This window comes from Artemia sp. Qi Xiang Cuo, chromosome 3 (genome assembly GCF_049724085.1).
Source record: "Artemia sp. Qi Xiang Cuo chromosome 3, ASM4972408v1, whole genome shotgun sequence".
NCBI classification, from domain to species: domain Eukaryota; kingdom Metazoa; phylum Arthropoda; class Branchiopoda; order Anostraca; family Artemiidae; genus Artemia; species Artemia sp. Qi Xiang Cuo.
This window is the reverse complement of record NC_142796.1, coordinates 11,054,158-11,081,657: the sequence shown is the minus strand read 5'-3', so window position 1 is coordinate 11,081,657 and position 27,500 is coordinate 11,054,158. Positions and strand designations below refer to the sequence as shown.

General features: G+C 35.6%; 1 protein-coding gene across 3 annotated transcripts in view; it reads left to right on the top strand.

The window, feature by feature from the left end:
* The window catches only part of Ent2 (Equilibrative nucleoside transporter 2), a 196,829-nt gene that overhangs the window by 126,649 nt on the left and 42,680 nt on the right, over window positions 1-27,500 (top strand). For all 3 annotated transcript variants that reach the window (XM_089108471.1, XM_089108470.1, XM_089108469.1), the window contains one exon: window positions 5,326-5,557. In XM_089108471.1, the coding sequence (XP_088964597.1) occupies window positions 5,326-5,557 (232 nt within the window). The remainder of the gene's footprint in view (window positions 1-5,325; window positions 5,558-27,500) is intronic.

Below are 27,500 nucleotides of genomic sequence, written 5' to 3'. Positions count from 1 at the left end.
AAAATGTTACATCATCAGGATGTAGGTACGCTTTTTTCTCAAAGGGGATTTGAAACCTTAAGGGATCACCCTATCTCGTCCATAGTAAACTTTTTTAGTATTTATTGTCATACTATTTAGAACTGAGAGGTCTTGCCATAACTTGTAGATCTTAGATATGAGATCCGAACAAAGGACAGCTGGCGCTTATGTTCCTGGAAATTTTAGAAAAATCATTTAACTTCTCTTGTTTTGTGCCGGAGATAGAGATATTTAGCTTTAGTCAAACTTACATCATTAGAAAGTTCAAATTGTTTTTTTTTATTTTATTTTCGATTAAACGGACCAGAATTTTCTTTTTAAGGTTTAGGAAAAGGCATTCCATAAACATGTTCTAGCATACCTGCTCGGAAAACGCAAAGAATCAACTCAAAAGAAATCTAATTTTTTTTAATTTGGTATCTATGGGAGTTCCATGTGGTGCAACCCGCTTTGATTGAAAACCTTGTCGGCACAGTTTCAACGTATTTTCAATCAAATTTCATAATCCAACCCCAAATTATTAATAGTTTTCAATGACCCTGGGAGAATTTTGTCCTTGAAAACCCTTCGTCTTTGAGACGGTCAGCTGACGTTGAGGCTCACAAAATAGTTTTTATGGTATCGAATCCGCTTAATTTACCAAGGACAGTGAGAATGAAATTTATCTGAATGATTTAGTTAAAGGAAAATCTACACAAATATATATGTCTTTAAAAATAGGAAAAATTGGAATTGAAATTTTAATTAGAAAGACCTCCACATGCAGTCAATTTGCTTTTAGTAGCAGCAGGTGCCAAATTTAATAAAGATTTGTGTTTGAAAAAATCGGCTAAAAATAACCTAAAAACTTAGGGCACCAAACAGATTAAGTGTAGCTTTCCCTTGAAATTGTAGTTGTTTTTGGGATCAAAAGTTTTTAATGTTTAATTTTTACGGATAAAAAGTTTGGCCAAGCTATATTTACTAATTTTGCCTTTTGTTTTAAAATAAGAAACTTTTTTTTCTTATTCCTTAGTCACAGACACACACATTCCCCTTATCATAATTCTTTTTTTTTCGCATAGTGTATTTAGTGTTGGATGCCAGGTTTGTTTACTGCTTGCTTTTCTTATTCTCATTTTACTCAGTTTTGTCTTTTCTCTTTGTCTTGTTCCTTTAGTTTTTCGTGTTTCTTGCGGTTCGTTTTTTTCTATTTAGTGTTTACAGTAAACCTGTTTTTTGTTGCACATTAGGATCATTTACTATGGTTTTTATTTATTCTTCTTGCCGTACTCTATTTTTTTTCTTGATCGCTCAATTCCTCGTATTTGATTATTTTAAACACGAAATATAAAAACAAGAAAATACAAAAGTTTTTTTTAGTTTTCCACATTTGCTTACCATGTTTTTTTTTCTTATTGCACTCTGTTTTTCGTTTATCGAAATATTGTATTTTTAAATAAACAAACTTAAATAAGAAATATAAAAGCGAAAAGAAAAAATATTTTTGGTTTTCACTTTCTTCGTTTATTTTCTTACTGTACTCCGTTTTTTGTTTACCGAAAATCCATATATAATTTTTTTTATTAAGTAACTAATAAGTGAGCAAGGGTGTATACAGGATTTTTGTTCGGGTGGGGGGAATTTTTTCGGGATGGGTTAAAAAAATTACAGACGCATCATTAATTTTTTTTATGCCTTTTTCTTACTTTTTTTGGTCCATTTTTTTGGTGGTGGGGAGGGGGTCAAATCTGGTAAATCCCCCTCCTCTGGGTACGGCCTTGTAAATGAGTATCTACTGTTATCAAGATTGGGGTTAGAAACTACTGACCCTAGTCAATACGTCACCAAAGGTATAATTCGTATGTTGTTTTCTTAATTGCTAGATTGTATCTCTTAACTTATGACATTTCCCTCACAACGGTTAGAAATAGTTCTAAGTCTACTTCCTTCTGTTCATCACGCTATATTCAGTTTAGCTTTGAAAGGAAATTATTGAATAACATGCTTTGTTTCTAACTGTTTTCCTTATTGTTCTACCCCAGGGTCGTATCCATGATTTTGCTCGTGGGGGGGGGGGGTAAACAACCCAACAAATATTTTTAATGCTTTTTTTACGCTTTTTTACGTGTCGGACAAAACTTTTTTGGGGGGGGGGGGTTAAAACCAGATAACGGGTTGGGAGACTTTAGCTTTTAATCATGGATATAGTCACAATAAAAATAGACCGGTGCCAGTGACAATGTAGGCAACACATCAGAATTAGAAAAATTCAATATTTTACGCTTGTTTTTATTATACTCATATATATTGATTTATTTATTAAACTAACTGGATTTATTAATTTGTTTATTTTTAAATTAATTTATTTAGGATATTTAGTAGCATAATTTGTATATTATATAAATGTATAATGATGTATCATAATAATATACTTAAATATTATGTTATATAAATAATGATATTTTTTTGTATACTATTATATATATTATTATGATACATTATAATAATAAAAATATAATAATAACCTATACTTATTTAATAATTTTATTATCTATTTATTGATACTTATATGTATATATATATATATATATATATATATATATATATATATATATATATATATATATATATATATATATATATATATATATATATATATATATATATATATATATATATATATATATATATATATATTGTACTTATATATTTTTACTGAATATGCTTATTCGCACTTATTTTAACCAAAGTTTGATTGGATCCAAACTGAAATTTATGTTTCTGGTCCGATTCGGGACCTTGGTCAGACCAATGTTACACAAAAATAAAACCATAATTATAAAAAAAGGATTATAAAGACAATTAGTATTTTATTTAGGTTTTTATGATAAAGTTTATGTCTTAACTTACTTTTTTAATGCTATTTTATATATACCATTTATGCTTATTATTTAAAAATAATTATAAGACAAGTAGCATTGGCTAAAGGTTCTTATGAAAAAAAAATAATGTTTTATCATAAATTTTATTTATACTAAAACCTGCTATCGGCATCTAGCGTGGGCTATTTGCTCATAATTTATGTTAGTGCCAGCTGAGTACGCTAGATGGTATTGGTTGTTTGTATGGGTTTTCTTGAGAGACAAAACTGAGTTTCCTCCTGTGCCTGCACAGTGGATTGCTCTTTGCTTGGCATTACGGGGCCGGGGATTGAATCCCAGCTACTGCAGGGCCTGAAATATTATAGTATGGGGATTACATATTAGTGTCTCCACATAATCAAGCACAAAGAGAAAGAAGAAAGAACACCCTTGTCCCTAATTTTTATTGGCCAGGTTATTTAAATCAATGGAGCACAACTCTCCAGTTGTGCTTTAAAGTCACGTGGTGATTGAGTTTGTTGTAATTAATCGGATTATTGATGGATATAAACTAATTTAAACTTACATTATCTGCTTCATTTTTTTCTATTGCCATATTTTCAAGTCAATTTTCTAGCATTCAAAACGGTGCAGCCAGGCTAGCTAAATTAAACTAACACTTACTAAACTAATTAATCTAACTAAACAAGTAAAATTAATCTAATTAATTAGAAAATAAATACTACTGGACAACAACTAAAAACCTATAAACTTAAACTAATTAATTTATAAATTAACAGTGATAAACCCAGTTTCCGGCCCAAGAAAGTTTTATTACATCAAGAGTAACAAAACAGTAACTAATTAATCAGTGCCGTAACTAGAGAATAGTGTTGGGGTGGACTGGCCTTCCTTAGGTGGCACTTTCATGCCCCTAAAGGTCTTGACCAATATATTTTGTGAGCTAGACACTGTAGGGTCAATGAAGAATGAAGCAGAATAAAGAAAGTATACGATCAGAAATGAACAGGATGCACAGAAAAGACAAATTATATGAGCAAGCATGCTTAGTGGAATTTTATGTTCGAAAACCTAATTGAAAATCATAAAAAATAGTAATGCATCAACTTTTCAAAAATTTTGCCAAAGACAGACAACAGATATCAGCCGATAGTTAGCTGGATTCCCTAACCACAGTGACAAAAGCCAAATGGCTTTTTAAATTATTTGACCCTCGGTCATGACAGAACAACAGCTGGACAGCTGAATTTTGACGTGGAATACCTTTCATCCCTAAAGGCTCTGATGAAATCGTGGAGACGGGCACAATGGGCAGCCTCCCAGGAGTGCTTCAAACAAACAACAACGTTAGCTGGATTAATTTATGGCTCGCTTTTATTTAGAATGATTACTCGGGAAAACTTGACTCCCCTCGGAAAGGTCAATGATAGGAAAGGTCAATAAGTTTGTCAAGGTATAAATAATGGAAGTATGAACTTGATTTCTAAATCGGAGTATTATCAGGGCCAGATGACATGTAATTTTTTAGTCCCTATAAAAATCCTATGAATTTGTGTATTATACACCGGTTGGATGAACATTGACTTAATGCAAGGTGGCCCAAGATGAGACCTGAAACCGTATAGTAACGGAGAAAAAAGCAGCAGAGCTTTCTTTTTTACCAATATTTGCAAAACAGAATTTAAATGCTTCTTGAAAATTTGTCGATAAGTTTATCATCAACAACCAGACCTAAAGGAGACTAAAATGTGAGCATGGGGACAGAATTGACAACCTGTTTAATTATGTTTATATGTAATTATATTTGATTAAATTTAATACATAAATATAATTGTGTTTACTTATATTTAATATTTATTTCTCTTTTTTTTCACTTTCTGACTTTTATTCCACATTCCACGTTTCGAATTTCTGTTTTATTTTCAAAATGTATGAAATTCGACTATAAGGAAGACGTTAATTTTCAGTAGGTGGGGCAGTGTTCTTTATTAATACCATAATTTTTACTATTGGAAACTTGACTGTTATTACTGTTATTTGACTGTTATGACTGTTATTACTGTTATTTGACTGTTATGACTGTTATGACTGTTATTACTGTTATGACTGTTATTACTGTTATTAACTGTTATTAGCAGCGTTTTAATCATCGTAATCGTGTTCATTGCAGCAGTAGTTTTTGCAATCGTTTGCTCGTATGATTGGTAGACCGAATCTTTTGTAACAACAATGACATTGGTTGTCACTAAATATGGCCGATTTAGGCCATAGTTATTTCGACCGTCAGAGGAAATAGTAATTTAATTTCTCTTCCTCTTGTTTGGATTGTTATGGAGACGTTTTTGAAAATCTTATCACCAGAATTAAATTCCGGGATATCAGTCTTCTATAAGTGTGTTAGTTAGAGTTCTATATCAGTACCATAATTTCTTCTTTCTAGGGGAAATCTTACTATTCGTGTAATAAGCAGCATATTAGTCATGGTGCTTGTATTCATAGCAACAGTTATACTAGCAATGGTTAACTCGTCAGAATGGCAGTATGAATTTTTTGTAACAACAATGGCATTGGTGGTCATACTAAATATGGCTGGTGGAATATATCAGAATACTGTATATGGCATGGCTGCCAAACTGCCTTCTCGGTACACTGGTGCTGTTGTACTTGGATCGGTGAGTTTTTTTCACTATTTTTCTGTTGTTTTTTTTTTGTCACAATTTTGCTGTTTTTTTAATTATGTGTTAATTGTGTTGACTTCTTGTCAATATATCGGTGTTTTTCTTTGTTCGGGGCTCCTATGGTACTTTTTTCCAGTTTTCAGGGAATACATCATCTGCTTTTGCTCTTACTGTAGGGAATGTGGCTCAGTATCCTTCACGTGGCCTTTGGTTTGGTGGTTTGATATCATTTATTTGCGGTTTTCAGGCAACAGATGTCGTCTGGGCCTGCCCCTGCTCTGGGAGACTGTATTTCGAAGCCTTCTGTCCTAGGGTCTTGTCCCCTTACAATTGGTGACAGGTGAATATCGGTCGGGCCATCTAACTTTTGGAATTTGAATCGGCTAGAGCAAAATAATTAGTGAATATCTTTTTTTTAATTTTTTGTCTAATAGAAAGATTGTATGTTTTCATTTAAGGTTGAAACCAACATTAAAATGACTCCCAGTTGTGTTTCAATATATCAATCGTCTCTGGAGGGTACAACACTTATTGACTGACAATAGGGATCTAGATTTCAGCTGATCATTTCCAAAAGGTGTGCGCAAATGGTCGATGTTTAAGTTGGCCACTTGGCAGCAAGTGGCCCTTTCCTAGTGGAACCGAAAGTCATATAAAATTAAATTTCAATTAAAATGTCATATATAACTTCAATAAAATTAAATTCCTGTTTACTCGTCAATGCTATTGATACAAAATAACCGCGAGATCACATTCCAAAAATAGATAGCCCGGCCGCCCGAGGCAAGAAATAGTCACAGATTTCTGCTGGGTTGGTCTCAACCGGTTTTTTGGTGCGATGTACTGTTAAGAGAGAGGGGGGAGAGTAATATGTCGTCTGTGGTGATTCAATTATCGTTATTAGACACTATTTAATGTCATTGATTGTTGACCTGACTTGCTCATTGAGTTTGAAGCCAATTGACATTGACTTTAAATATTAATGTTAAATGACTTTATTAAACTAAGATGTTTACTCCACCGTCCTAAAGTTATTAAGGAACAAATTGTTAAATGCTTATTAATGTATATAATAATCATTAGTGAGCATTTTAATATGATTTAATAATTAAATTAGTAAAATTGTTAAAAATGATTAAGAACATTTTATTTATTGTTTTCTCATATCTCTTTTGAGACATCTGGTAGCCCGTGTAAGTTAAAGTTAAGTTAATGTAATTGAAAATGAATCGAAATGATTGAACTTTTATGTTAAAAGGCTTTTAGTTAAAAAGCTTTTAGGGAATTTTACCCCCCCCCCCTTATATGTTTGTCCGACTCGTAAAACCGTAACAGAAATGGATATAAACGAATTTTTTATGTTTTTTTAGGTTTTTGTGTACCCCCCCTCCCGAAGAGAATACCTTTTCTACCCCCCCCCCCGAAAATCCTGGATATGGTCCTGATCAAAGCACTAAAACCTTTTCCAAAGCCCTGAAATTTTAATTTGTCGGAAAAACTGGCAATTATTCAACTGGTAATATTCAGGTAATTATTCAACTGGTAATATTCAGGTTATTATTCAACTGGTGATATTCTGGTAATTAGTCAACTGGTAATTATTGAAAAATTTTAAACATTGTTCCATTTCTGTAGATATTTTGAGAGATTTACTGTATTCCCAAACATCTCCCGACAAAAAAAAAATATAGAACAGTGGTTCCCAAACTGTAAGTGTCGCAATATTGGTAATGTTGAGATCTCGTAGTGGTGAGGAGTGGAACTCAGTATTTCTAATTGAAATGACAAAAAAAAAAAAATTACAGGCATTCTCAATATGAATGGAACGCTGTTTAAATGAGAAACACCGCTTAAATAATTTTTTATTGCGGGGGGAAGGATGTATTTGTTTCCGATTTTTCTTCATTACAGTTTCAGCATCAGGTTCGACTTTAATTACTTTTAATCGCAGTGAGTTTGATATATCCAAGGTATATCCAAGGTATTTCTGTAATTAGTTTTAATGTAAATCGTACCCGAAAATCCGGCCTCGTATTTTTATGAGCTAGTAAAACGGAAGAGGACTTCCATAGCTTCACCAAACAGGCAAGGATAGTTATCAGCAATTGAGAGCCAGAATTTCGATAACTTTTTATGATTGTAATTATTTTTGGTACTTGTATGATATACCCCCTACTTAATATTCTTCTAATATCATGGGCGTACGGAAGGGGGGCAGCTGCCCCCCCTAAAGCTTCAAATTTGCACTAGATATGGTTGAAAAAGCAGTTGAAAAGGGTCGAAGGTTAAAAAAGCAGTTGATAAAACGTAGATGGTTGAAAAAGCTGGAAATAAACAGCTGAAATGACAGAATAAAAGTCAAACAAGAAGCCATTATCCATAATCTCTTGGAAAGATTTATCTTTAATCCAATAAGATTGATTAATGCTGAAGTTTATTGATGATTACTTATTAATAAAGATTTCATAGGTAGGATAGAACTTCCTGACAATGTAAGGTTTTGTGAACTGCCAATATAACGTCAGCCCCCCACCCTTCATCACAGAATTGGCTGCCCCCCCCCCTCAGAGAAAAAGCTACGTACGCCCATGTCTAATACGTTTTTCTGACGCTCAGTCCTAATGAAATATACCATAGTAAGATAAAAACATAATACTTTAAAAACAAGTTTGGACTATATATTTCCACATTAGGGGGGTGGAGTGGGGGTAAAGTACAGCGGGTCTGCATTCCTAATGTGTTAGGTACAATTTTTCTGCATGTTATGTAGTAAGAATTGTTTTCTACCTTCACACTGTCCAAAAACTTTACCCTCCCCCTCCCCCCTCGATGTGCAAATATATAACCCAAATTATATATTTTTCATCTATTCTGTTACTTCTCTTTGTCTTTTGCCACGCTAAGCTGAAAGAAACAAACGAAAAAAAAACGGTTCTATTATGCGTCAATGAATGAACAATTTGAGCGGTAGGGGGTTTATCATACAAGTTCCTTATTTTTCAGTGCTTTTGTTCAGGTACTAGTTGGTAAGTCTCTTGATTAGGGTTACTAGGGGTACTAAGTAGCCTACTAGGTATGTTGCTAGGATTACAAGTACAGCTCAACTAATCAAACTTTTTGGGTACTTGTTAATTATAGGGAACACACTCAAGAATTATGCTATGAAAAATCTGAGAAAACTGGTTTCATAGTCACAAAAACAAATGAGGGGCAAAATACATTAGACTTATATAATTTTGGCCAAATCATTCTGTCACTTGTCACTTGTCTTTGTGGCTATGAAACCGGTTTTCTCAGATATTACAGAGCGTAATTCTTGAGTATGTTCCATATAATTAACAAGTATCACTTTTTGATCTATTCCCCAAAATAGTCTTCAAAATAATTTTTTAACAGTGATAAATGACTGGAAATATTAGACAGTTGGTTCATCTTAGGTTGCACATGGTTTTCAATAATAAAAGTTTCAAAGCAAAATTTGCCGTTATCAGTCCAACTTTTTCACAGCATAAGCTACTTCATTCGCTCGAATTTTATCGTGAATTTCAAAAAAGTCTGGTTCGTTTTAACCTTGCAAATACAAATTAGGTTCGTTTGATTTGGAAAAAAAAAAATCTGCCAAATAAGTGAGCTTGAGAATGAAGTCGTCGTCCAGTAGATGTTTAATATATTCCATTTTTCTTCCAAATAAGTTGTAACTTCATTACTCAGTTCCACTAATCGTCTCAGTACTTTTCCCCTGGATAACCAGCGAACTTCTATATGCAAAAGAAGAGAGGTACCGCGGCTACCCATTTCTTCGCTCAGTTTGTGAAATAGGGGTTCTTGTAAGAAGTTTGTTTTAATGTAATTTACAATTTTCACAGTTGTAGCCAGTACTATTTTGAAATCATCGGGCAATGCTTTGGAAACCAGTGTTAATCTATGAAGGCTATAGTGTGTCCACAAAGCACATGGACTTTGTTCAAAAACTCTCGTAACCACACTGCTATTTTTCCCACACACAGATATCACTTCCTCGGTTTGGATGAAAGTGTTAACGCTGCGAAGGTCAATCTGGTAGTTGTGGCCACAGTTTATATAATTATCCAGTATGATCTTTCCCTATCTCACCCATTATAAAAACCCGGACCGAGGTGCGAGTGCTTCAGAGAACGTTTTTGCAGATATAAACATAAGCGGCATTAGATCTTTTCACGGGTAGACCAAGAATATTCACCTACGGAACAAGTACTGACAAAACCACTTGGCCGGCTCAACCAATAAGTGGACAATAAGCGCAGAAATAAGTGGGAGGAGTTTTTTGTTCACACCGAGAATGAAGACCCAGAAATCATTTGCGGTAAACTTACTGGATAATTTTATAAACTGTGGTTGTGGCGTAGTGTATTCATGGGTCTTCTTCTGCAACGGGTACCAGTTGGTCACCAGTGGAGGACAGCATTCGGCAGTCACTGGTCATTCATTGAGAGGACATGTCCTAAGTATCCCCATTTACGCAGTCTAATGATGTCGATCACAGGTGGGTGTCTAGTGGCATCTCGTATTGACTGGTTTTTAACCTTCTGTTTCCAATGGATATTCAATGTTCTTCGGAGGCACGTATTTTCGAACGCATGAACTTGTCTTTCTTGCTGTTGAGTTAGGGGTCATGTCTCTGAAGGATAAAGTTAATAAAACAAAGCATAAAGTTGTATTAAGTATTAATTAGTAAACCGTTCCAGGTTCGGGCTTAATTTGCATTAAATTTGAAGTAATTACGAATTGAATTATAATTACCTCCGGCCACTTTCTTTGTCTTTATAGATTGCAAATCTGACGGGTAAACTTTTGCAAATTTTTTAGCCAATGTCAATTTTTACTGCTGAATTGCGGAAAATATGTTTAATCTGGCAATACTGTCTAAAACTCCAGCCATGATTAAATTTCCTGGATAAGCAGCATTGTCATTTTGGTTTTTCATGTTGGTATCATGTTACTCGTCTCTTGAGAGAGAAGATTAGTGCTTTGACAATGAAGTTGCAATTAGTTTCAAGAGAAAAAACAGCTTCCCTAAAGCTCTTGGAAAGAATAACTGCTGGCAGACGAGTTCTCAGGATTTTTTTTTTGGGGGGGGGGGGGTGATAGGGTTGAAAAGACATTAAAACATCGTGATTATCTGGAAAACATAAGAAATTTAGGAATATTTCGAGATCTTTTTGGGCACAAGCCGGAAACATTAACAATAACACACTAGTTATAAAGGCGGATGAGGCGATGGTAAAGTATTTTTACTTAATTGATAACTCAAACCATTCAAGACGGGAATAATATCTGAGGCATGATACTTTCTAACAAGTCTTCGGTTTCGATAAGACCTAGGAATAAAAATAGGGAATTTCCAATATGGGAAATCAATTGGTAGGCCATACGTCTAAAATCATCACTGTTGAGGATTGGATGAAGATCAGTATAAAACAAAATAGAATGCTTCTCCAGTTCGAGCGGCCACGATTCGCAACAATTTTAGAACATCCAATGTTTAATTTTGGCTCTCCGATTGTAACAGAGAGCAGGTTGTCCGGTTATCAAGGACAAGATTGTCCGGTTGTAACGGTTAAGGCCCTCCGGTTTTAACGGCCACGATTCGCAACAATTTCAGAACAGCCAACGTTTAATTTTGGCTCTCCGGTTGTAACGGAGAGCAGGTTGTCCGGTTATCAAGGACAAGATTGTCCGGTTGTAACGGTCAAGACTCTCCAGTTTTAACGGCCACGATTCGCAACAATTTTAGAACAGCCAATGTTTAATTTTGTTTTAATGTTAACAACGGTCTGATGCCTAGTAGAATTAATGGTACTGCATACAGTAGAACCTAACCAACGAATAGAAGGAACACAGGGGATATGAAAACTACTGCAATTTGAATTCTCGGATTAAGAATCATCGGAAAGACCCGAAAAATAAGTAGTCGAAATACTAGAAAACACGCTTTCTAGAAAATTACTTCTAGAAAAATTCTTCTTTCTATAGAAAAATACTAGAAAGTACACTCTCAGTACAGGAATTAAATATGTAAGGAAAGAGAACTTAACCTTGTCTAACGCCTCTTTGAATTGGTATGTGGCCAAAATAATCACCATTGGAAGACTTTAAACGTACATAGAAATGGGAATACCAAAATTTCAAAACTAATATAACCGAAGGATTACCCCCCAAGTTGACTAAGAACAAACCAAGCTTGAGCAGGACAAAGAGAATCAAAAGCTTTAGGTAGGTCCAGAGTGCAGAAATGTAGGGCTGCCTATTTGACAGGAGAAGCTAAGGCACCATGTGCATGCTGAACACCAATTCCAACCCTGAAACCAAACTGATTTGCATCATAATTTGCAAATTGGTATTATATGCAGAAGTAAAATATATTCAACGAGCATGTTAAGGGTGCGCGCTACTGTAATTGGTCTATACGAGTTACACGAATTGGGGTATTTTCCGCGCTTAAGGACTGAGGTTACAGTTACACTACCACATAGGAAGGAATTAGGAGCTCGAAACTTGGAAAATCACATTTGAAATAACAACTGTAAATGCAACACAAGTTCTGGAGGATTAGAATTTAAATGAGACATACTAATACCATCAAGTGAACGAGAACTTTCAATTTCCAATCGTGTGAGCCCTCTCCGAAGTTTATACGAGCATCCTTTCCATAAGAACTATATATGCCCCCAGGGCATTACTTACAACACCTGCCTCCGGGCCCTGGGGGGAGGGGTGTCGACCCCCTAAGTTTTCAATACATGATCTTTGAACTATTTTTACAAAAAATAGCTATCTTTCTAAGTTCTTATCGGATGGGTTTGAGGAATATAGGGTGGAGGGGGGGGGGCTAGTTTCCCTCCAATATCTTTTGACTCTTTAAAAGTGAATTAGAAAAAAAAATACCATCAAGATCAACTGATTTCGATTTAAGACGGCTAATATGTCTTTGAGCAGCTGACGCAGGCAAAACATACACTAACTTCGAAAAATTCTGATGAACATGGAAATTAACACTGGAAAAAACTTGGGATAATGATGTATCAATGAGAGCCTAGTATAGTATCACTTGATGCAGTCTTTTGAAGCCGGTTTCGAACGAATCACATTTTTCCAGTCTCTCTTATGTTTCGGGAACTCGGCAACAGAAAACCGAACAGTACGAAGATGTCGCTTGAAAGCCATTTTTTTTTCTGCTTTAATAAGAACGCACGACTTTAATTCACTGCGGGCTCCAGGAAAAAGACAATGGTACAGAGAAGGTGGTAAGGCACGTAAGTAGAAGATAATTAAGCGCTAAGAGTAACAAAATCTAGAACCCAATTAGCATTAGTCCGGTCACTTATTGTATTCCATCTCGATTTCTGAAAAAGGGGAGCAAGTGGCAAATTTGTTGTAATAACAAAATTCACATGAAGTGGCAGGTGGTCATACCATCTTTCTTCTTCATCAACGTGGGAAGTAGTAGTAGAGTGTGAAGAAAGCACAGACAGTGATTCAGATCCGAAACAGATCCACTGTTGTGAAAGTATGTAAAATTATAGTCTATATTTACGATTCGAAAAGATGACGGGAAATAGTCGAGTAAGGCCTTGAAAGACCAAGGAAAAGAGTCAAGTCAAGTCAAAGAGATGACGGGAAAGGCCTCTGACCGAGCTAATGTCACATCCAAGTCGCATTTCAAATCCCCACTGAGAATCCATTTGCATCCATTAGACTCAATACCAGAAATCAGTTTCTACAGACTTAAATAAGCACTGGCAAATCTAGTAAAGGAGCTCCGTGTTTTTCTATCATGAGGCAAATACGTGTTAATTAGGACGACAATCACCCAATAATCTTTAGAAGACTGCTAGCACATCAAACAGTTCGTGGTAACGAACTGTAAGCGAGGAGCGACCCGGCTCAATAGCAATCGAAACTCTAAAAAATGGAATTTTGATATCAATAGATATATCAAAAGAATTGGATTTGTATGCTGATTTCAAATATTTAAGTTTCATCAAGTTTAGTCTTGTCCATCTAAAGTTACGAGCATGAGACTTGCCTTATTTTCATAGAATCTTAATGAAAATCACACCATCCGGTTCAGCATATCAGAGAACCCTGCTGTAGAGGTTTCAAACTCCTATCTGCAAAAATGTGTAATTTTTTTTTTTGTTTTTTTTTTGTTTTTTTTTTTGCCAGAAGAAAGATCACGGGTGCGTGTTTATTTGTTGTTTTTTTTTCTTGTTTTTTTTTTTCAGGGGTGATAGTATCGACCTGGTGGTCCTAGAATATCGCGAAAGGGCTCATTCGAACGGAAATTAAAAATTTTAGTGCCCTTTTTAAGTGACCAAAAAATTGGACGGTAACTAAGCCCCTTCCAACGCTCTTTTTTCTCAAAGTCACTGCCTTCCACGCGTGCGTCTTGTTGCAGTACTAAAAACTATATGGTCATTATTGCGAGACAAAGAATTCAAACTGCAATCAGGTAAAAGCTGTTATTGCAGAACAGAATGTCATATTTGACAAGTTTTTCATGAATACCAAGATCTTTGTCTTTAGTCCCATTTATATAGAATGAACATAAAGAAATGTTTTTATCTGTCATTTACTGGATTGATTTGCAGTCCGGTGCTTCTCAATTTATAGTAATTTTGGACAGCGAAATTTGTATGACACATGCTTCCCATTGCAATTGGCACGTTTATGGTCATTTGAACAGGGGAATTTCTATAAATATGAGGACTAGAGCACCGAGCGCATTGAGGAACAGGGCTTGCGCAATTAGCTTGAATATGATTCGGCGATTGGCATTTGTGGCAACAAAGGGCAGGGGCGGATCTAGAGCAAAAACTTGGGGGGGGGGGATTGTGATAAGGGCGCCAATGAGCAAAATCATTGGGGGAGGGGCCAATGTGACAAAGGTGACAATAATCGACCAAATTGACAAATTTATTCTAAAAAAAAAGGGAAAAAGAAAAACAGGGAAAGAGGGCGCCAGAACAAATCCTGGAGGGAACCCTGGATCTGATTGTGACAACGCGGGGGGGGGGGTCTTTTAAAACTCGAATGTGTGTGTGATTTCGTTTTCGAATTTTAGCCCATATTTAATAGGTACTAAAAAGAGTTTGCTGGTCTTCAAAAGTAATTATGATGCAACGTGGAATTTGCAATACTCATAACATCACGAATACTAGGACAAGCCTTGAGAAGCGTTGTATCAAAATAGCTGATTGCAAAGTTATTTTTAATAAGTTTTAGAAATTTGATATTGACCTCCATTACGGCCAAATGATAAGGGGGGCCTTTGTACCTGCCCTCGCCTTGGAATGTAACAGTTTTGAAGATTTATTTGGTTTCGATTCCCACCATTTTGTAATTCCTTGCTTTGACTATACGTCCTTCCCCCGAAATATGCCAAAGCACACTCCTCAACTGAATTATTGCGTACAGGTGTACTTTTGCGCTTCGGTACATTCCTTTAGAGTCCTTTGAGTTCGTGCATACCCCCTACCTGTGTCTTTCCCCCTCAAAAACTCTGAGATTTTTACGAATTTTCCATTAATTCTATGCAGTTTACATACAACGTGCTGTATCTTTGGTGAATTTTTCTTAAGAATTCACCTTCCCCCTCGACTGAACAAATTCGTCTATATCCATAACTTTGGCCCATCTTCTGGTGTGGCCAATCAATTCGTTCCAATTCTGGTAATTTTTTTTCTTCCTTTTTGTTTTGTTTAGCCCCGTAGACGTGACGAGTAAGTTGCATGCTGGCCAAAAACCAAAATTTCTTTTCCTGTTTTTACAAAAAATAGGGTTCAGGACCCAAAACTTTTCCGAGTGTCTGGGCAATTATAATTTGAATTATCCCTCTTTTTTCTCCTGTTTTCCTGTTTTATGTTATAGGCTAAGCCTAGTTGTCACAACGTTTTTTGGGATATGACTAGAGAAAAGATCGCTATTAATCTCTATCAAAGAGTATTTGTAACTTATAAGAGTGGAAACTGTTGCTAGGGATGACAAAAAAAAAACACCAACGGTTTTGGCGTTTCTTTTTTTTTTTACTTTAATAATAAAAGCGAAACTAGAGCAACCGGCAAACGTACTTTAATTTTTATTGTCTGGTTCAGTTTCTGAAAAAAAAACACATGATTAAAGAGCTTTAAAATTCCAAGAAACGCCAAACGCTAGATGGCGTTAGTGATTTTTTCAACACTTGCGACAATTTCAACCCTTACAAGTTTCCCTTTAGAACTTCAAAAATGCAAAACATGGAGGATACTTGGTCAGATTGACTTCTGAAAGGCTACAAAATACGGAACTCAGCACATTGTAAAGGAGAGTACATTTCCGAAATTGATTTCCGAAAGTTCAATATGGCAATATCAACATCGTTCAAAGGGTAATGAAACTGAGACAAATTTGAAAAATCAAATCATATTATCATTCAAATCATTTCATGCGACAAGCCTATGGCTTCCTTCTTTATTGAATAAAATAAAATAAATACAAAAGAAAAGAAGAAGCTATTGTTTTATACAAAAATAATAAGTGTTTTACTTCATTTTTCAGAAAGCAGTAAATGAACTACTCAAAGGGAGAGTACATTTTAGTAAGTGGAAAAGTTTCGGCAAATTTTGGAAAGCAAATCATAGGCAGCTTAATAGCGCTGCCTCAGTAAAGAACGATGTTGACACAATGTATTTTTATTTTTTTTTCTTTAGACCAGGGCACTTCGTATCGAAGGAGTTGTCGTAGAAACTTCGAAAAGAACTCATTCTATTGGAAATTGGAATGGCTAGTGCCCTTTTTAATAGTCGAAACTAATTGGAAAGTAACTAACACCCCTTCCACGCCCACCATTTCCCCAAACATATCCAACCAAAATTTTGAGATAGCCATTTTGTTCAGCGTGGTTGATTTCCAGATAGAAAGCATGTTTTTGAGGAGGCTCTCCCCCACAGCCCTCAGGGCAAGGATTGTAAGTTATGCCGTGGGTTTTTATAGAAAGTTTTGTCGTAGAAACTTCAAAAAAAGGCTCATTCGATTGGAAATTCAAAGGGCTAGTGCCCTTCTTAATAGTCGAAAGTGATTGGAGGGCAACTAACCCCCCTCTCACGCCCACCTTTTCCCTAAACACATCCAATCAAAATTTTGAGATAGCCATTTTGTTCAAAGTAGTTGAAAGTTCTGGAAATTAGGTCTTTGAGGATGGGGTCTTTGAAGGATGTTAGTTGCATTCCAATCACTTTCGACTATTAAAAAGGCCACAAGCCACTCCAATTTCCAAATTCGCTGGGGGCATATGAGGTTTTTATAAAAAGCGTTGTCGTAGAAACTTCAAAATGGGCTCATTTGATTGGAAATTGAAATGGCTAGTGCCTTTTTTAATAGTTGAAAGTGATTGGAAGGCAACTAAGACCCCTTCCACGCACACCATTTATCCAAGCAGATCCAGTCAAAAGTTTGAGATATCCATTTTGTTCAAAGTAGTTGAAAGGTCGGGAAATTATATCTTTGAGGATGAAACTCCCCCCACAGCCCTCAGGGTAAGGGTTGTAAGGTATGCCCTGGGGGGGGATATAAGGCTTTTATTGAAAGCTTTGTCGTAGAAACTTGAGAAAGGGCTCATTCGACTGGAAATTCAAAGGGCTAGTGCCCTTTTTGATAATCGAAAGTGATTCGAGGGCAACTAACCCCCCTCTCACGCCCACCTTTTCCCCAAACATATCCAATCAAAACCTAAAGATAGCCATTTTCTTCAACGTAGTTGAAAGTTCTGGAAATCAGGTCTCTGAGGATGACGACCCCCCCCCCCTCCCAGCCCTCAGGGCAAGTTTGTTAATCTATGCCCTGGGGCTTATAAGGTTCTTATTGAAAGCGTTGTCGTATAAACCTCAAAAGAGCTCATTCGATTGGAAATTGAAAGGGCTAATGCCTTTTTTAAAAGTCGGAAGTGATTGGAGGGCAACTAACCCCCCTCTCACGCTCACCATTTCCCCAAACAAATCCAATCAAAATTTTGAGATAACCATTTTGTTCAAAGTAGTTGAAAGGTCGGGAAATTATGTTTTTGAGGATGACACTCCCCCCACAGCTCTCAGGGCAAGGCTTGTTGAGGATGATAACCCCCTCACAGCCCTCAGGGCAAGGGTTGTAAGTTATACCCTGGGGCATATAAGGTTTTCATAGAAAGGGTTATCGTAGAAACTTCAAAGGAGGCTCATTCGATTGGAAATTGAAAAGGCTAGTGCCCCTTTTAATAGTCGGAAGTGATTGGAGGGCAACTAACCCCCCTCTCACGCCCACCATTTCCCCAATCACATCCAATCAATATTTTGATATACCAATTTTCTTCAACGTAGTTGAAAGTTCTGGAAATTGGGTCTTTGAGGATGACAGCCCCCTCAGTTATGCCCTGGGCATAACTGAGGCATAACCCCTCTCACATCCACCACTTCCTCAAACAAATCCAATCAAAATTTTGAGATAGCTATTTTGTACAGCGTAGTTAAAAAGTCCGGAAATTATGTTTTTGAGGATAACACTCTCCCCACAGCCCTCAGGGCAAGGGTTGTAAGTTATGCCCTGGGGGCACCTATGGTTTTTTATAGAAAGCGTTGTCATAGAAACTTCAAAAAAGGCTCATTCGATTGCTAATTGAAAGCGCTTTTAATATTCCGAAGTGATTGGAGGGCAACTAACCCCCTCTCACGCCCACCATTTCCACAAACACATCCAATCAAAATTTTGAGATAGCCGTTTTGTTTAACTTAGTTGAAAGTTCTGGAAATTAGGTCTTTGAGGATGACAACCCCGTCACAGCCCTCAGGGCAAGGGTTGTAATTTATGCCCTGGGGGCATATAAGGTGTTTATAGAAAGCATTGTCGTAGAAACTCTAAAACGGCTCATTCGATTGGAAATTGAAAGGGCTAGTGCCCTTTTTATTGTCGAAAGTTATTGGAAGGCTTGACATTTCAAACAGTTCGTGGTAACGAACTGTAAGTAAGGAGCGACCCGGCTCAATAATAACCGAAATTCTAAAAAACGGGATTTTGATACCAATAGATTCATCAAAAGAATTATATTTTAATGCTGATTTCAAATATATAAGTTTCATCAAGTTTAGTCCAACCCATCATATGTTAGGTGCCTGAGAAAATTTGGCTGATTTTCGAAAAAAAGGGGGAAAGACCCCCTAAAAGTTATCGAACCGCAATGAAAATAACAGCATCAGATTCAGCGTATGAGAGAACCCTATTGTAGGGGTTTCAAGCTTCTATCTGCAAGAATGTGGAATTTTGTATTTTTTTTTTTGCCAGAAAAAAGATCACGGATGCGTGTTTATTTTTTTTTTTTTTTTTTTTATTTTTTTTTTTTTTTTCAGGGGTGATCATATCAACCCAGTGGTCCTAGAATATTGTGGGAGGGCTCATTGCAAGGGATATTAAAAGTTCTAGTGCCCTTTTTAAGTGACCAAAAAATGGAGGGCAACTAGGCCCCCTCCCACGCTTATTTTTTCCCAAAGTCACCCGATCAAAATTTCGAGATAGCCATTTTTTCAGAATGGTCGAAAATATGATAACTATGTCTTTTAGGATGACTTAATCCCCCAAACTCCCCGGGGAGAGGGCTGAAAGTTATAAACTATACCAATGCTAAGATATAGTTCTGGTTATTGGGAAGTATACAGACGTTTTCATTGCTATTGACATTGCTATGAAGTTTTAATTGGACATTGCTATGAAGGGGACGCCGGATTTCCCAGCATTATTTAAAAAAAAATCAGAAATTAAACTAAAAAAAAGCAAGTTTTTCAACTGAAAGTAAGGAGAAACATCAAAACTTAAAACGAACAGAAAATATTACGTATATGATTGGTTTCGCCCCCAGTCAATACCTCGCTCTTTAAGCCAAAGAGTTTTTAGTACTTTCATAAGAGTTATTTATTCTAATTAACGGCCTTTGTGATTGGGGGGTCATTCTTAAAGAATTGGGACAAAATTCGAACTTTAGCGTAAAGAGCGAAGTATTGACTAGGGGGCGAACCCCCTAATATTCGTATTAAAAATATGTGAATATAGAAGTTCTTACGTAAGTTAATTCGTAAGTTATGTATATTTATTACTAACAAAAACGTCCGTAAATAAAATTAAACAAGTTTCGAGGAAGCCACTTAACCAAATAAAAGTAAAATTAATATGGAAATTTTATTTTAATTATTCATGTACCTTTAGCCAAAATCAAAACCTGCATTAATTCAAAAAAGGTCAAAAATTAAATAAAAAAACTAATTTTTTAAACTGAAAGTAAGGAGCGACGATAAAACTTAAAACGAACAGAAATTATTCCGTTTACGAAAGGGGCTGTCCCCTCCTCATCGCCTCGCTCTTTACGCTGAAGTTTTTTATTGTTTTAAAAAATGAAGTTGTGAGACACAGTCAAACCCTAGCGTAAAGAGCGAGGCGTTGAGGAGGGGACAGTCTCTTTCATATACGGAATAATTTCATTAAATTTATAATAAAGATCGATGTGGGTACAATGTATTATTATATATATATATTTATTTTTTTTTTTTGTTTAGACCCGAATATTTTGCTGTAGAAGGTTGTCTTGGGAACTTCGTAAAGGGCTCATTCAGGCGGAAGTAAAAAAGACTAATGCCCTTTAATATAGCCGAGACTAGTTAGAGGTCAATCAATCCCCCTCCTACATCTACCCTCCCAATTGTTTATTATTCTTAAAAACCAAATATTGCCTTAAGATTAAACCAAAATGCATTATGTCAATGCTAATAACCAATAAGAAATCTCAGCAGTATCCCAAGAACGACTGAGGGTATTATATTCAAACTTTCGGGGCTACTTCTGCTCTTAAAATTCAACCAAATCAAAATAGCGTAAGTGTATCCAAGCTATCAAAGAAAGTAAACAGATTTGTAAACAGATTTTTTGTGAATGGTATCAAGTTTTTTATTTCAGGTCAACTAGAGGAGGTATGAAACTAAATTAAGCACTACTAAACATAAACACTACTGTGTCAAGACTTTTAAAAGGGTATATGTTGTTAAAAATTGCTGAAAATTTTTCTCGAGCATACAAATAGCAGGCCAAACTATTAAGTCTTTAAAAAAAAAAACGAAAAGATTTAAAGTATTATTTTCTTTTTCCCTGGAAAGACTATGTCAATATAAAACGAACAGATATTAATTAAAAAAAAATTCCCACAAAAAAGTTTTTCAAAGTAAAGAATTCCATTAAACCAAAAATGAGCAGAAATAAAATCGAATAATCTACCAAACGTGAAACTACCACAAATAAGCATCGATAAATAAATGAAACCCAAAACGAACAGAAATTACAGTAAATAACCGAGTCAAACTCGAAACGAGCAGAAATTAACATGAGTAGGGCTCAAAACCCATATGCCTTCCCACGGCCAGAACAAAATTTCTGTGGCGTTAAGCAAAATGGGCGTAAGTCCACTTTTTTCCGAAAATGAGTTAAGCACATGGTTCGAAAGGGCTCGAAGAGATCGATCGATTCGTCTATTCAAAATGGGCCTATCTTCAGTTCTGACCAAGATAAAAAATTTGCCAAAAGGGCATAACTTCAAATTCGTGAAAAAGTGTTACGTCAAAAGGGCCTAAGCCCAATTTTTTCAAAACCTTCACATGAGCTGCGTTCGTTTTCGCTATCCAACCGCCATCCAAACCTCGGTTTACTAATAAGCCGTTTTTTTTGTAAAACGACGTTTCAGTTCGCGCTTATAAGCCGTTTTTTGAAACTTAATCCAACCGTCATGAATCGTCGTCATATGGAGAAAACTTCAATCTCGGATTCAAACCTCCAGCCAATGATTCCTGTGGCATATGTGAAAGCTTGAAAATGAAAATTCAGGCAGATCCTGATCCTGGAAACCCTGCAACCATTCAAAAAGAGCAGCATGACAATGCCTTCAAACTAGCTTATGACAGAAAAAAGGAAGACAAAGAAAAAGCACTAAAATCAGGAGGAACTTTGGAACTTTGGACGTTTGACATGCAACAATGCCTTCCAATCCCAGATGTTAAGGCCAAGTTAGTATTCTACAAGTGTCAGCTCTGGACGTATAATTTAACAGTGCATGTTTCAGGAGAAGGAGAGAAATTCCACAATTTTTTTGTGGCATGAGAGACAGTCAGAAAAGGGAGCCTAGCGAGGTTGCCTCCGCTTTATTTTGTTGTTTGGTAAAATTCGGCACATGCAGTGGTCAGAATAGAAATTCAATTGTTACTGGGATGCTATCTTACTTTATTTCCAAAGTTGCTGTTGGAGAGCTGGAAGTAATTGACCAGAAGTTTCTCGAACCAGGCCACACACATCTTGAATGTGATTCGGATCATGCAAGGATAGAGAAGGCCAAGAAAAGAACCAACATTCAAGTCAATATGCCTGTAGACTGGGCAAATGTCATCAGGACTGCCAGAGGCAAGATATCTATGAATGCTCATCAAATGAAAAAGGATGAAATCTTAGATTTTGCTGAATTCTTTAAGGAAGTCTTTGTCAGAATAAATATTGACGTTGACAAAAAAGAGTTCAAGTGGACTGACATCCGTTGGTTCCGGTACACAAAGGAGTTAGGAATAGTGCAGTTCAAAACTTCCCACAAGAATGACGAGCCATTCCGAACCATGAATTTACGAAAAAGGGGTAGAGTTGCTACTATCCCAGTTCTTTCCCCGAAATTTCCCAATGGCCTCACAATCAGCAAAGCCAAGTAAGATGACCTCATCTCTCTTCTTCCTTTCATCCCAGAGGATCTCCACCGTTTCTTCAGAAATCTTTTGTATGACAATGCGCCTCGTGACTACATTCCAGAGGAAGCTGAGCCTCCAGAAGAAGATTAATCATTCTTAATGTGATTTTCATTAATTTTTTGTATTTAATTGATGCATTGTAAGCGAAGAAATAAAACTCTGAAAGGACTTGTGCCCTTTTTGCAAATTAAAAAAGTTGAATTTTTTAAATTGTCATTTTGCAAAAAAGTCATAAGTCCGTTATCTTCTAAACAAAAACAATTCAGCAATTTGAACATTTCAATCGAATTCTGCTCCGAAAATTAACTAGGAATCAGTCTCAAAAGTTTCAAGTTTTTTAAATTTTGATTTGTGAGAAAGATTTTTTCATTGTTTTTGCTCTCCTGTAAAATCATAAAAAGTGGACTTACGACCATTTTGCTTAACGCCACAGATTTGCGCTTTACTGAAAAAAATACAAATGAATGTACATTATCAGTTTAATATACATATACTTATATTTAGTAATAAAAATGCTAATATTATTTGATTTATTAAATTTATAAAAGTAGAAACATTTATACATAGTTTGAACTAGTTTGAACTAGTTCAAACTAGGTACATAGTTTGAACTCCCATCCCCATCTTATTTGACTCGTAAGAGCGTAACAAAAATGAAAATAGTGTGGTTTTTAAGGTTTTTTTGTCAAACCTCCCTCCCAAAACCAGTGGTATGTCTTTTTTCAGAAAGACACCATGTTTGTAAGACCTCGATTTTAGTGAAAAAGAAACTACTTTTTGAGATATCAAGTGCTTCCCCTCTTCCTTCTCCCTCCGAAGAAAAGTGAACTAACCAACCTTATCATTTCAACGCTAATTTCATATGTTTATTTTCATGTTTTACAAAAAAAAATTACGAATTATGTATTTTGAGGATTGTATATCTAATTTAAAATTCGGCGCTTTTAAGACTTTTTATTGTATTTGAATTCAATTAAATTTGACCGGAAGCTGCAGAAAGGGAACCAAAATTCCCTCCCGCTCCCTACAAAACACATTTAGGTTTCATTACCCCTCTCTCCCCCTTTATTTTCCCCTTCCGTGAGTATTTGATTGGCTTTTGGTGTCAGAGCAAAATAATTTTGGCAACTGAATTGAATTCAATTTTTTCATTTACACACCTTTTGTGTTGTGTCTCTTTTAACGAATAGTAAAACTGATTTAATGCCAATAAAAACTTAAAACTATGTGGACTTTAATTATGTTCGCGATCTTATTATTTAAAATTTCTGGCATTTTTTATGCTTCAGTGTCCTCGGGTCAATGTTTCTTAGTCTAGTCAGATTAATTAAAAAAAAATCACTGTTGAAAAGTGTATTTGATTTTCGTCATTCCATATAGGACTTATTTATAGAGTTTTTTCTTCTTCATCTTCTGTGAAGCTGTTAACTGGGATTTTTACTGTCTATTTTCAATTCCTGAGAAAGTGTCTGGCGTTGCTAATTTACAACTCTTGTCAGCCCAATCTGAAGAGAGACACTGCTTGCCCAATAAGGGGTTGAAGGTCGCGAAGTTGGAAAGGCCACATACACCCTTTGGTCATCCGTTTTTATATATTGAAAACCCTTGCATAATTCCTGTTCAAACAAGGTATAACGTGCCTTCCTTTCTACTTAAAAGTTGGTAGTGATGTCAACTTATCCACTGTTTCTTTGGGATTCTTAATAATTAAATCTGTACAAGCTGTCTTTTTTCTGTGTATTTTTTAACGCCATCTATTCTATTCATGTATTGGTGTACTAAAAATATCCCATATTCAAATTCAAACAATTATGACCTCCAAAGTTGGAGAAGATTAATAAAAAATAATTCGACATACTCCCAGTATATAATATAACAAAAATACACATATAAATATCCTCTACATACAAAATTCACAAATCTAAAATTATCCTATAACCTTATATTTATATTTATTATTATATATTATAAATTATTATTATAATATTATTATAATTATAAATTATATCTATATATATATTATAAATAATTATTATATATTATAAATATATTATATTTATTATTATATTTATATATTATATTTATTAAATATATATCCTAAAATATATCCTTATATTTATTAAATTTATTTTGTATCATATCAACATATAGTATCAATAGTAAAAGCCAAATACAAAAAACTTGTATTATCCTTCTAACACTTTTATCCTTCTAAAAGGCCAAAATTAACAAAACTAGGTTATTCTTCTAACTCTTTATTAAATTTCTTTATTATCATATCAACTTATAGTATCAAAAGTAAAAATTTCGAGAGTAGAATTAAAAGTATGAATCGAAGTTATGGCTGTTGAGAGCATGGGCTAAACCCTTATTAAATTTTTTTCATACCTCACCCTCCAAACACTATTTTTTCCAGTTTATATATTTGCTGCAATTACTTACTGTTTTTTCATGCTATACATTCCCTGTGATAAATTTTAAAAATGCAAATTGCGAAAACCTTTAAAATAACCAGAATTTGACCCTATGCAGATTTTTAAAAAAGCTTTTTTAGATCCGTTCTATCCAAGTGGATTGGTGCGCTGGATTTAGGATCCTTTGTCCGAGAGGACGAGGATTCGAATCCTAGTGTACTCAATTATTTGGTTTTAGGACGAGGGTCTGTGGCGTGACTCTGTAAGCTCAGCCGGAGTCGACCCAGCTTTAAATGGGTACCTGGAGAAATCTGGGGAAGGTAAACAGGGAGGGTGTGCGAAAGCACAGGATGGTTGGCCCCCAACCCCCCATTGCACTTCGTGGCTGAAAGGCCAAGAAACGGAGATCAGTACCGCCGGTAGGGACTATAAAAACCAATGCCGTATTCTTTCCCTTTTTTAAGGTTCCATTGTAACTGAACCACCGTGTAACTGAACCCCAAGCAACTGAACCACCGTACAACTGAACCCCCGTGCACCTGAACCCCTTTTAACTCAAACCTCGTGCAACTCAGCCCCCGTGAAACTCAACCCTATTTAACTAAACCCCCGTGTAACTGAACCCCCATACAACTGAATCCCCGTGCAAATGAACCACCGCAAAACTTAACCCTCGTGTGACTCAACCACAGAACTTACATTGGGTAAAACACAAGTTAGAATCTTTACATGTCCAACCTTGTTGGAATTGTTTGCTTTTTTAAGTCTTTACACAAATTACTGTCAAGATGATTTATAAAAATGTTCTGTTTTGTTGTCACAAAAACAAAGAAAATTGGACGTCATAAACTTTTTTACCCAGATTTATGTCTCTTTCTTACGTCTGTTAATTGGGGTTCCATTCACCCTGTCACTTTCTGCGGGTCTAAGCGTTTACTCCCCTCCCCCGCGGGAAATTTCCCCTCCTCCACCCACGGAAACCTCATCACCCTGAAAATACCCCCCTCGCGGAAATTATGGTTTTCAAAATTCAAGAATCTTCTTTGAGTCGTGTTATTTTTTAGTTTAATTGAGAAGTTCCAAGGGAAGTGGAAAAGAGTAATTTATGATTAAATCTTGCCCCCCCCCCTCCGTGCAAAAACTTTCTTCTCATGAAAGATCCTCGAGAAAACCCCCACACAAAAAATTTCCGTATGTTTCCCAATGACAAATACTATCTGTAAGCAATAGACAATTAAAAAAAAAAACTTAAAAAGGAACTGAAACTTCTGCAATGGGGTTATCTGATTGTTTTGTAGCTAGGAAGAGAGGGGGATATCTCAAAGGGTGCATTTTGATGCCAAAACATCTCAGCTCTCATTGAGCCTTCAAATAAATACAGAATTAGCTCTAAGGGAGAGACGACAGGAGGATGGAGGTAAAAATTGTTTGATAATCCCCAGGCATTTCTAGTCTTTTTGTAAGCCGAAAGTGATTGGAGACTAACCAACCGCAAGAGGTATTTTTTGGGGGGGGGGGGAGATTTACCACGGGTAGGTATTTTCGGGGAGGGGGGTGTTTTCCGTGAGGTGTTATTTTCCCCAGGGTATTTTCCTTAAGGGATGTTTTTTGCGGGGAGAGGGGGTAAACGGGGGCTCTCACCGTCTACAAACTACAATTTTTTTTTTGCCACTTTGCTTATTTTGTTGTTTTCATTTTGTGGTATTTTCTACGCTCGTAGTTGTTTATCGTTTGGTTTGAAAAAGGTTAGCCTAATTACCTGCTTCGGTGCAGTCGTTGAGTTGCACGATGGTTAAGTTACACGAGGGTTCAGTTACAGTGGTTCAGTTTCTTGTGGTTCCGTTACACGCACACCCTTTTTTAAGTTATGATTAGCTTTTTTAAGTGATGTGACAAGTGAGAATCAGAATCAGGCCATGGAATTTGGTATCGGTCACCGAAGTCTTGCGCCAGAAAAGATGAAATTCGACATAAAAATATAACATATGCGGGCCTAAAACTTATTACTTTTCATTAAAGTAATGCCCCCTTTAACTTTACTTTTCATTAAGGTTTTTCCCCCGTGTTTTTTCCTGGCCATTCAGCCTTACGGGGATTCTATGTTGAAGAGTTTTTTCGTAAATTTATTGGTTGAATAAATTGATTGATTGATTGATTGATTGATTGATTAAGGAACTACCTCTGATTTTATTCACCTCTCGCATAATATACATTTTATTAATGCAGATTGCCATACCCAATCTAAAAATAATACCAATCCTGTTTTTAAGATATTTTCTTTTAATGTAGATTATAAACAGCAAACTTGTATTTATAAGTTCCTATTCTCTATTTATATAAACACGTATTTTAAAGTATCATTCGCCACATTCTATTTCGGACTCTGTACCTTGATGATATTTGTTGAGAAGGTAATGTTAAACGAAAGATCTTTATTCGTGTCCAAGAAGAGATGAAATAATCGAAAGACATCTTTTTCCTCTGCATGTCTTGAACTATCTTTTCAAGATTATATTGTGGAAAATTATGTTTTTTTTTAATATTGGTAACGGAAAGGAAATATAAGTATAAACTCTTTGAAATTTATACCATGTCAAGGCTATGAACTTTTATTTCTTAAAATTGAAAGCTTTTAAATTACGGTCCTTAAAACTAAAGGAAAGGAAATGGTAAGTCTTGGGAAATTTATGTAATGTATAGACTATGAAGTTTTACCCC